General features: G+C 38.5%; 1 protein-coding gene across 2 annotated transcripts; it reads left to right on the top strand.

Annotated features, from left to right (window-relative positions):
- The first annotated feature begins 7,449 nt into the window (after positions 1-7,449).
- LOC132910735 (actin-binding Rho-activating protein-like) lies at positions 7,450-11,830 on the top strand. 2 transcript variants are annotated; one of them, XM_060966721.1, is made up of 4 exons: positions 7,450-7,662; positions 10,333-10,463; positions 10,784-11,033; positions 11,448-11,830. In XM_060966721.1, the coding sequence occupies exons 1-4, from the start codon at positions 7,645-7,647 to the stop codon at positions 11,553-11,555; spliced, it is 507 nt and encodes a 168-aa protein (XP_060822704.1). In that variant the 5' UTR covers positions 7,450-7,644; the 3' UTR covers positions 11,556-11,830. The 2 variants fall into 2 exon arrangements, with proteins under 2 accessions (XP_060822704.1, XP_060822788.1); XM_060966805.1 differs by lacking the exon at positions 7,450-7,662 and adding an exon at positions 9,023-9,167.
- The last annotated feature ends 101 nt before the right edge of the window (positions 11,831-11,931 follow it).

The raw sequence follows: 11,931 nt of genomic DNA, 5'->3' as shown, positions 1-11,931 counted from the left end.
CGCGTAACGTTATTATTAGGTTGATCGGAAAGTTTCTTTCGTTTTATGAAAAAACAATGGACGTTTTTTGTTTTATATTATTTTGTCGAATTACGTACGATCCATTTTCTTCTGTTGACTTGGTTTCACGTTTGTACGAAGGTAGATTGTTGTAAAAAACACGTTTGCGAAATAAAGACACTTTCCGGACAACCTAATATATTCGAAGCTGTATAAATATCTTCCTGAGATCCTCACAGTGTATCTACGAGACGCAACGTACATGCATGTACATACGTAGACGCAAGTTTCGTCACCTTGTTGTAACAAAGCACCTGTCTCATAATTGTACCTTATCCAAACTGTTGGAATACAACGATATTACACGCATAGACATAAATACCCTTATACAAATACCCACACAGGCATTTGAACATGTTAAGGTTATTCGGTGTATGTGGAATTAAAGAAACGCGTGGGTAAATTGTAAGGTATTGTAAGTATATATATTGTGAATATTAAAGTACAAAGTGTGGAATACAATGTAAGCTGGTCCAGATCCTCACGCTAACAATGTTACCCTGAGACTAAAAGAAGCCTGAAGCCAACGTCGCATGTGTACCGCTTATGATCTGTCATCGACGCATTCTTTTGTCTATGCGCTATCGATGACCTCAGCGCTTGAGAAAACCGAAGACCAAATGTAGAGTTTTCTTAGAAGTGGCGATCACTTCAACAGAACACGACACTTACACAGGTCATACTCGTTACTGTATAGAGAATGGGGTTCAAAATATTTAAGGGATCATGGGTCACTACCTATGTCTAGTCCGAGAGTAACTGGCCAACAATCAACAATTCTTGCATACGTTGTTAATTATATCACTCGCTTATATACATTTGCTTCTGTAGTTCTGTTTGATAAATATCACTGAATATTATTTTAACATAAACATTGTGTCTTCCACAGATTATTAATCTTAACTTTAAGATTAAATTCTAACACAAACGTACGTGCGCAGAAAGTGGAATTATCTTCCATAAATCAGACTCAGACCGTCGCATAAATCCTGTGCCTATATATCAAGTACGAAACATTTTTATCTGCGTTGTATTCAACGGAGAAATTAGAATTACAAATATCAAGAGCCTAAATATTTAATACTTAGATCCCCGATACTAACTTTCTTGAGATTTATTCGGGCAATATGTACGTCTGAGTCCAAGTGAAAGCGTCCACCATATGTCAGACACGCTGCACCGCCTCGCTTCCACTAAATTGTTTATAATCTTCTATAAACTGCTTAATTAATTAATTAATTAAGAAAATTAGAACCAGTGCTTGGCTCGAACATTCGTAGACCGACAAGACCGCTAATTACGAATTAATTTATAGGCAAAATTGCGAAAATACTGCATGAGCTTTACTATAATTAGTTCATTTACAATAAATGAATTAAACAGAAGACGATGGTTGTTTAACGTGAATTAATCGCAATAACGTATTATAATTAAGACAACTAGATAATTAATTTACAATTCTCGTCACCTCAGATCCAACGCTCTGTCGACAACGCAATTCGCACTCTCTGACTTCTCAACTCACAATGAATGTTAATTCGTTTATGTCCCTTAGCAACCCCTTGTCTTTTGTCTTGGCTTCATATTCCGCAACCGCTTGTTTATAATTCGCCCGACACCCCCTAGACCCCACGACCACGATGCTACGATACTTTCACCTATTGGAACATTGCGATATACGGAATGTGAGCGACGTATTAGCGGTACGTACGGGTTGGAGAATATCGGATTTGAGATGTTAATTGTAGAATGTCAATGCAGAATGTAATATCTGAATGAGGAATGCGAGGAAATGCGAGATGTGAGAATTAAACGTTTGTTTAATTCGTCGAGCAAGAGAATCTGCCTGCAACATCAAGGCCGGCGTGTAAGCAAAACAAAATTTATACGTATCTTTTGATCCAAATACTTTCTGATGTGCTAACAAATATTTTTATTGCGTCGACAAGCACAAGTATCTTGACAGCAAACCTTCGTCGTAAACATCCCGTGATCTGTTCGATGAATCGCCACTGATAATTAGAACCACGCAATGGTATCGCGTGTACATACCAGCGAATCGCGTTATTTCCATGCCAATTCTAAGAATTTTACGTTGAAGCTACCCGATAAATATTATCTCTGCGCATACCATTCGATGAAATTTCAATCCTACGCTTCGCCACAACAAAATTGAAAGATCGCTGAATTTTCACCCAACGATCATCCATATTCAACTCGTCGTAATCTCGTGAAGAAAATCGCGCAACGGCCTACCTGGACTCGTTTTAAACGGCCGAGTTTCCACCGTCGCGTCCACGAACTTGATTTCTTCAAAGATCTCTTCTCGTTACGAAAGGAAGTAAACTAAAGTCGCTCTTCTCGAAATTTACAAAGTCTTCCCTTTACAAAGACAGTCAACAATTAAGACAACGAGACAAAGACATTAAACAATCGAGTTACGATATTTTCTCGCCATTTGCAGACGAAAACTGTACCGTCGAGGTATCGAAGCTATAACTGGAGAATTAAGCCCGAAGCTGTGAAAGCACGCTCTTTGCTCTTTAAAACGAACCCGAGTAGACCATCTTTTCTCTCCTCGTCAAATTCCAGCAGTTCAAACATCGGTCAGTTTTCAGTGAAAATTTAACGATCCTCCAATTTCAACTTCCCTACGAACCTGTCGAACGACGCGATATTCCAAACACCCAGCGTGAGATTCGCCGACAGTACGCAAAAGTCGAAGGTCGCACGGTTACGAGCGACGTTCCGCTCATTCTTCTTTTAGCGTAACGTCGCTCGCAAGCTCCAACTGACCGACGTCCGATCCGTGAAACCGTAAAAGGAATCAGCTCCGGCGTCGGAGAAACGACGACGACGAATTAAATACGTTTGTACGTCGTTGGACGTGATCAATGAACGACGACGTCACCGGCAACGTTTATAACGACGAGCTGCAAACACAAGCTACGAGTCGGCTAGCAACGACACGGATCGCTCGCGTACGCTCGCACCGCCCCCTCCGCCTTCGATCGAGGACGTTGCACTAAATTTACCTGCGATGCGTCAGAATTCTCGGTTTTTCAATAGTATCGCATCTGCGAACGTGGGCCGCGTATTTCGAATTCGAACCTGTGATTCACGTTGAATGAACGGGCGTGATCTGTTGCGTAGGTCAGTGAAGAACCTTCGCGTTGGGGTTGCTTCGATTACGGTGGACAAAACATTTTCTGAGAGAGTATTTCTCTGTATCAACCACTCACTCTGGCCATGCCTACCTATCCGTGTATTTATAGTGTTCGAAGACGTTCGAAGGGGACACGCTGCGCTAAACTATTAAAATACGAAAGTAAATACGAAAATATAGCAAAACGATGACGGAAGAGCTCGTCTCATCGACCAAGCATTTTGTAGCCGAGTCGTTTCTTCTCGGGACGATGATCGTGCTGATTCGTTTTATAGTCGGAGATTAACCGCGCGTTTTTTTGATAAAGAGTTTCGATAATTGCGAAGTACAAACTGTTAACCACTTAGCTGTCACGACCTGTTTGAAAAGCTAATAAGTATAATAATATACATATATTAACATAGTAACATACATTAACATAGTAAGATAATAAGTAACATAGAAAAGTTATAACATAGAATTAAGTTGTAACGAAATGACTGTTCTATTTTCTTCATTTTATCACCGCTCGTCTACTGCAATTATTCAGTTGTCAAATTTAACGTACGAAAGACGAAGACAACGTGAACTCAAAGATACCGCTTCACTTCTTGTCTTTAAAATCGAAATACCCGTCGAACCATAGTTCGTCGCTATCAATAGAATAATACTTTCTTCTACTTTTAATACCAAGTATTGTAACAATACTTTCTTAAATGTATTCAATCGTAGAGAATAGCCAGGTGGATCGACCAACGTTATGAAAGACGTACGATGCCATTGAAAGGATTCAATCACCTTAATTTCCCAGAAAATGTAAGATATTAGGAAATAAAAATGCAATCTGATTCGATTAAAACGTTTTTACGCAAAACCAACAAGGAACCATTTACTTCACACAGAAATGCGTTGTTTTAAAAAGAAAAATAAACTTTAAGGTGACATAGCAATTATTTAAATAAACTTTTTGACGAACTTTCTTAGTTCACTCAGAAGAAAAATGTATAATAATTTAATCCTTTTACGGTTTTTCGTCCCAGTCAAAAATTACGTGGATCTTTCCTGCCTAAATAGGCTTAGAAATCTGTTATAATTTTTGTTCTTCACTTTAAGAAAAATCTTCTGTATTCGTCAAATATATATAAAACCATACCTCAAATTTCAATAACTTCATTTCTTTCTTTCCCTTCTAAAAAAATCGCAAAAAGACGCTGCTTTAAAACATTCTAATTCAGGACACCCCCTTAAGAGGAACAGTTCTTGTCGACGCCGTCATCGTTCCAATTATTATTACTCCGGAACGGAAGTCCTCGAAATTGAGCCTGTCCACGTGACGTTCGCGTGACAATCAAACGAATGTTGGACGCGAAATCGGTGCCAAAACGAGAACCGGAACGAGTATGGGTACTCGTCTCGTCTCCTCTAACGAGCAGAATCTCGCGTCGTCGCTAGAACGTCTTAAATTAACTTAACACGACAGAAACTGTTTGTCACTGACGAGATGGCGATATACGAGCTTAAACGGACAGACGAACGCCCTATGGCTGATCATAAATCAGAAACTCGGCTAGAAATTTTATCGATATCTCGATTTTGAAATTGGTGGAGAGGCTCGATGTTTCTGAAGCATTGTGTTCATGCCAAGGGGAAACTTGGAATCCGTCGATGACACGTGAAGGAGATAAGAGTTACGTGTTGTTCGATGCAAGAAATTCGCGCGAGAAATTTTCATGCAAATTCGAGAATTTTATTTCCACGTGGTTGATACGTCGATGATCAACGAGAAACAAGAAAATGTTGAAACGAGCAAATTATTATTCGCTAACTATGTCGATGATGTTAATTTCGGTCCACAAAGGTACTGTGTGTAGTATTGGATAGAAATAACGAGTAACAGTGATTATAACGAGTGGTAGACTAAATAATATGATGATGTTACTCAATAATATTAATTAGATATATGGCAATCTATAGAAAGCGGCAATTAAGTAATAAATAAATCGATAACACGTAGTAATTATTCGTTGAAGTTGAGATTGACTGATTGAAGAACGAGTGGGTGAATTTGCAATGATTCAGGGTATAAGTATAATGTATAAGTTCATGCTGATTTAGATCCTTACTCTCTTAGTGTTACTAAACAATGAAATAATAGGGAGCACGGTCGGATATTTATAGCAAAAGGACATTACCAAAAAGGTTAAGCTTATAGCTTTGGTTATAGCTAGAGGCTACAGGGAACATAAATAGAAATCTGATTATTAGTTCCTTCGTTCCTAGACCTTGCAACCCAAAACATAATGTATACTCAAAAGTGCAATAATATGCACCGCTCCTTATTTAGAATATTTCTGCGTAATAGCAGTCTCCAGGTCACGGATATACACAAATAAAGATATAGAATTTTTCTTGAAGTAATTACTTCGACATTATTGAATAGGAAGAATTAAATTATACATAATAAGTAAGAATCAGCGAGGTAGCGAATAGCAAAAATGAAAGGCAATAAGCAAAAAATAGCAATAATAGGTAAATAGCAAACAACGACCGATTAACGTAAAGAGAGTAACGAAACACCATAAACCAATTTAATTGTACTATTTAATATTAGATTGTCCGAAAAGTTTCTTATAAGGAAATAATATACGCACAATATTTTTTGTTTATTGAATTATGCACGGACATAATAATAGAAATAGAACGAAATGGATCATACCTAATTCGATAAAATAATATAAAACAGAAATTGTTACTCATCCATTATCAACTTACGAAACGAAAAATACTTTTCGGACAGTCCAATACTAGATAATGAATACTAACATCGTAACGCGTAAAAACTAGCGAGCAATCTTCACTAGTAGTAAGAAAGAATCGATAAATAAATGAAACAACAAAGTCTGTGACGAATAAATTCATTCATCGATTTCTATCTTAACCGGATTGTCCATCCAACGTTTGATTTAGTCGGCGTATGCTGAAAACGATGGCCATGTGTATGGACTGGAATTTCATTGGAAAATGCCGGCATTTAAAATTAGCATGGAACGCGTATCATTCGCGCGCATCGGTCCAAACGAACGTTCGATTCTACGTTCGCGTATTTTCATTTTTATACGTGTGCCGCGTTTCCTTGAAAGCCGGCATTCCAGGAATCAACGTATCTTCAAATCAAACGCGTATCCCCCGCGAATCCGCTATTTGCTATTAATAAAATACGGCGGATACATGACAGGAATTTCAAATGAAATATCACAACATGGAGCCGAATGTACGAAACGCGCGACGATATTCAAATTGCAATTAATTCCTAGCGAAGCGTTTGGAACGTCCTCGATTTTATTCCCGATCGTCTCGTCGCGATTTATATCGATAATCAATTTAAGGTTCGAGATGTTCTTCGAAGCTGCGTTATCTCCCATCGTGTCTTCGCTTTTCTTTGATTTATCAAATTTTGAGAGAGTCCTCTTCGTTGTAATCGTCCGCGAAGAATTTGCAAACGTAGAAAACACGTGGAATCGAGAAAACATCGCTTCCTTTTGTCAGAAATCCGCTTCCAAAACGATTCCAACCGAACTCGCAACCGAAGAGTCCGCTGCGATGAACTGGCCACTCCGCTTTTCGATTTTGAGTAATTTGAGCAAACGAATAAAAAGCAGCCGAAAATCGCTCCAAATCAAATGGTTTTTCGAAACGTCCGGTAAATTCATCGTCAGTTAGTATTCGTGGTAATAAACTTTTGCGCAACTTCCATATGAAACTTGTATCTTCCTTTCTCTTCTGATAAATTCAATTTTAATATCGCAGCTGCTTTCCTATTGTCGCAAATTCCATCAATCCGTGTCCACGAATCGACGAAATACACTAGCGCCACGAATACCACGATAGCGGCATAAAAGACATTTTTGAAATGTATTAGGTTAGAACAGATACGTTGCGACGAAAATATGAATTGCAAGTGGCATGGCGTTACGGATGTCCAATAAAGTAGAAACGTAAATCTCGACAAAGATGTACGATCTTCTGATTGGAATAGCCGTGGTTTCGATGAACGGACCAAGCCAAGATAAAGGGGTGGATGCGGCGCGCGTCCCAATGCCGAAGAATTATCATTTCCGGTGTTGGTGTCGGCTGACACGGCGCGAATTCCCGTAGAATTGGCTCGGAAACGCGGCAAATATTTCGGCAGTTGGAATTTCTTGGTGGGAGCCTTTTGACGTAGCTGGTATCTTATAAAAAGACGCGAGGCGTCGCGACGCTGCATTCGCACACAAGTGACCAGAGACTAGCAGACCTCGCGAGAATATCTTCATCGCGAATCGTACGAATCAGCACCAAACAGTATTACGGATAGTCCAGTTCCTTATTCCTCTTCTAGTTTTCTATTTCGTTTCGTCGTCTAGTCCGTTTCATCGAATTTCACAGTTCACGGCGAAACGATGTCTTCGGTAATGCTAGTGAGTATCTTCCGAGAGATTGTATTTTTAATTGGTTCGGTTGGTTATGCATGAAACAGAGTGTGACTCTTCTTTGATACTTGTATATGTAATATGGGATTTTTCAAACGTATCTATCCTTTGAAAGAATGTACTTTTAATTGGTCTAGTTGATTATGCACGATGCAGAAGCGTAACTCGTGTCAGGTGCATCCGAAGATAACTAATTGTCTGTTGGTAATTAACCAGTTATAGTTTCCTTCGTTTACACTCTACAGATAATGCAGGTTCTTTGGCGCATATAATATATTTCCTTTTTACCATATGTCAGATGAAAATAAATAGCTATCTGTTGTTAATTAACCAATTATATCTTTGCCCGATTATATTGCATTAATATTTCTTAGTTTCTTTCTAATAATTAACTCCATTCTGCTCTGATAAGTAACGAATAATTCTTCTCCATTCTGCAATGGATTATATGACACTGGCGTCTTTTCTCATTACCCATAAGTGCTTTTTATTTTTCTATTGAGTTTTCTATTCCTAGTGCGTAAAATGCCTGTCATGGTGAATTTCATAATTTGAAACTCGAGCGTCGCAGAAGCTGCATTACTCGTGGAGCGACCTAGTAGTTTTGGCCAGCCTTGACAGTGAACTTGCGTCTGGTCAGGGTGGGCCTATTCTACTGAACCGAGCGCGCCATCGCGCCTGCACAGAGTTTACCTTTTGTGCATTTAGAGTTTCCGATCGTTTGAATATACGTTCTTTTCTTAGTTCTCTTACGCTTATCTTTGCACACGGTTAGCAGGTATCTATATATTTTCTTCTATTCTTTCGTCTTTTGAACGATCGACGTACAACCGCGATTTTCGTGCAGTAAAGTTCTGTTATCATTTCGTACGTATTACAAAGGAAGTTTCCTTGAAAACGAACGTCGCCATTAATCTCTATCATTTTCCAGTAAAGGAAGAATATTATTAGCAAAATTCTACAAGTTTTCTATCTTCACAGTAACGTTATAAATAGCTCCTAGTACAAATTACGACAAAACAAATTCTTGTAGAGTGGTGATCGAAATCTCGTAGGAACGAAGGATCTTTGCTAATAGTAGCTCCTATAGTAAAATATAAAATACGCGATTATTATATGGAATATACAAAATATATAGAATTATTAACAGCAGGAAATCATAATCCTAATATTTATTCGAGATCCTGAGTCCTCGTTCCGCGCAACACTGTGGCCATTTCTTTCGATCCGGAAAATTAATTCGGCCGTTGACTGTATACATCGACAATTTGTCGAGGTGCCAGCCAGGTGTCTTATATGGTCAGGAACGCTCTTTAAACGGTCGAAACTGGCCATCATCCAACGTCGTTGATTAGACGTACCGTAACACTGTCATCTTCCTAACATTTGCCTCAGTCTCCTTCGTGCATCAGCGATAGAAACTTCAAAATTTATTCGAAACTGCAAACTTCTTACAAACGTTAGAATTTTGCAGGATGAGTGATTCCGATGAAGTAAGTGATGCTCACCTGTTAACAGTGTTCGCGAACGAAACTGGCGATCCGAAACTGATAGAACAAGACGACCTTTTTTTATCGATTATTCCTGCGTTTTGAAATAAAATTGTTTCGATGCTTCGCTTTAATTATCGAATGCACATGTACATGGGAAGGAAGCTAAAGCAATGTATCGGGTTGTCCGAAAAGTTTCTTTCGTTTCATAAGTGAAATAATAGATGCGCAAGATTTTTTATTTTATATTATATGATCCATTTTGTAATAATAGAATAAAATGGATCAAACGTAATTCAATAAAATAATATCAAAGAAAAAATGTTGTGCATACATCCACCACTTGATTATAAAACGAAAGCAACTACTGGGACAACCTAATAATTCAAATCGCGATAATCTGCAACTTCTGCGTGAGAAATCATCTGGTTGACAGGTTCAGATTGAGAGAATCTTTGGATCGAAAAATTTGTCTGAATAATTTTTCGTTTGCTTGTCGAAAGAGCGTTTCCAAGTGAAAGTGATACAAAATATCTCCGACGTGGCCTTAATCTCGATGATTTCTTTCGTTAAAGAAGAAAAAAATGTTGGAAATTCAATTGTTACAGCGAATGGTCGTAAATACGAGCTAGATCGATGTATTTGCAAGCTGCTTTCACGATTACGCGAGGCGAATACTTTCTCAGCTGGATTACTCGGGCATTAGAAGCCCCGCTGTTGCTTCCAGCATCGCGTCAGTTCTCGCTCGACCATGCTGTAGTCTTCTTGCGAACATTCCTGGTCGCTTCGAACGTTGCGCGTTCCACAATTTTTTCACTAGAAAGGTGCTTTTCTTGCTTCGAATATTTCGTTCAATGTCTTATCGATATGTCGAACCAACTTTCATTTTTCTTCTCATGTGACGTTCGCTGCGATTTAATTTTTTCACGTTGATGCAGCGAATTCGAACGTCGTAGCTACGATAATTGTTCGTGAGGTGATGGAAATCTGAGGACGAGATATTTTTAATTGCAATAGTTCTGCGTAAAGATACTCGAAACGTACAATGTTGGAAATAGAGAGAACACGTGGAATTAATTTTGGAGAACCATTAAAGAATACACTCGTGCGCCTTGTAACGTAAAGCTGGTCAGAACTTAAGAATTCAATGGCTGTTTCTTCTTTTCAGGAATCATTCAGCGACAAAGTAGCGATGTTCGACCAATACGCGAACAAGCACAAGGACAAGCAGAGCAAAAATCCGTTCACATCCGGCTCAAATATCGAAAAAAGGAAATTCTCGAAAGAAGAATACGGCAGGTGAGCTTTAATTATCGAATGCACATTTACATGGGAAGGAAGCTAAAGCAATGTATCGGGTTGTTCGAAAAGTTTCTTTCGTTTCATAAGTGAAATAATAGATGCGCAAGATTTTTTATTTTATATTATATGATCCATTTTGTAGTAATAGAATAAAATGGATCAAACGTAATTCAATAACATAATATTAAAAAAAAAATGTTGTGCATACTTCCACCACTTGATTATAAAACGAAAGCAACTACAACAAAGTTCTTCCTGCATTTGGTCGTTAATCTTCGCGAGTATAGTTTTTAACTAAATGCTTGATTGAACTTCAGACCGGAAGCTGGCTCCTTGACAGACATTCGTGGTCGCAAAGCCACGGCGCACATCCTCAAAGAGGTGCTCGAACTTTGCGAGATTATTCATCAAGAAGGTACGCCATGTCGCGACCGACCAGAAATCATCGCAATCACGTTTGGCGACCTATTCAACATTTACACCCACATCAGTGACAAATGCGTAGGACTACTGTTGAGAGCCAGGAAACAGAAGCTCGTGGACTTTGAAGGAGAAGTACTGTTTCAGGTATCACGTTATTAATAATTATATTCTCCTTGAAAATTAGAGTGCAACTACATTCGTTTTAAATTACCAGTAGACACAACTTGATGTCTTTCAAATTTTTCCATTCTTTAAAAATACTTCTCCGCTTCTTTGCTTTTTTTAAATGTATATTTCTTTATTTTTTAAAAATATTCTTTATGGTTTTGCAACTACGTTCCTCGCGTTGAGTAATCAGAATATCTTTCGCAAACAAGTGATTCACGAAACCTTAGAATCACGCGTGACGAAACTTGGGAACGGATTAACAAATTGTACTAAAATTAATGACTAGGCTTGGCCGATAAATTGGCTTCGTAAATCAAGATTAAGACTTTGTACTCGAAATATGTTGCGCTCGATTTTTCATCTTGATCGATGGCGACCAATTTATTACAGAGACGAGACGACGACGTACCCATCTACCTGGTGAAGCCCATCAACGAAATCCGGGAAATGTTCAAACAGCGGCTAAAAGAAATTGCACAGGAGACGCCCATAAGCTAACAATCGTCTTCGTTGTTCGGTGAATAATTCCATGGTGAAGAGTCCCTGCTGCAACCCTGTGTTACCCAACGTTATCCTGTATTTATTTACGACACAGCCGTTGAAGCAACGCGAACGGCCATTGTATAGTTTGTAATTTTTATTCGAAGTGTACGTGAGACGAACGAGTGGTTGAAGTTGAAGAATGAGATGATGATGTAGGTCGGTAAAGGACAAATATGTGCAATGTGATATTTCCATAGAATTATTAGGAATAAAAATTCTTTTCTAGCAAAGATGTCCTCGGTATTTCACTCTCCCTCCATGTCTCTGTGCAATTTTAACCATCTCAAACGATCATACTAAACAATGGTATTGGCCAAACCAAAATCTCAAA

The sequence above is a fragment of the Bombus pascuorum genome, chromosome 1 (assembly GCF_905332965.1).
Source record: "Bombus pascuorum chromosome 1, iyBomPasc1.1, whole genome shotgun sequence".
Classification (NCBI taxonomy): domain Eukaryota; kingdom Metazoa; phylum Arthropoda; class Insecta; order Hymenoptera; family Apidae; genus Bombus; species Bombus pascuorum.
This window is presented reverse-complemented; position numbering and strand designations above follow the sequence as displayed.

Coding starts and splice junctions, on each gene's coding strand:
- LOC132910735 (XM_060966721.1), top strand. Junction 10,464..10,783: donor TCGAAAGAAGAATACGGCAG/GTGAGCTTTAAT, acceptor ATTGAACTTCAG/ACCGGAAGCTGGCTCCTTGA. Junction 11,034..11,447: donor AAGGAGAAGTACTGTTTCAG/GTATCACGTTAT, acceptor AATTTATTACAG/AGACGAGACGACGACGTACC.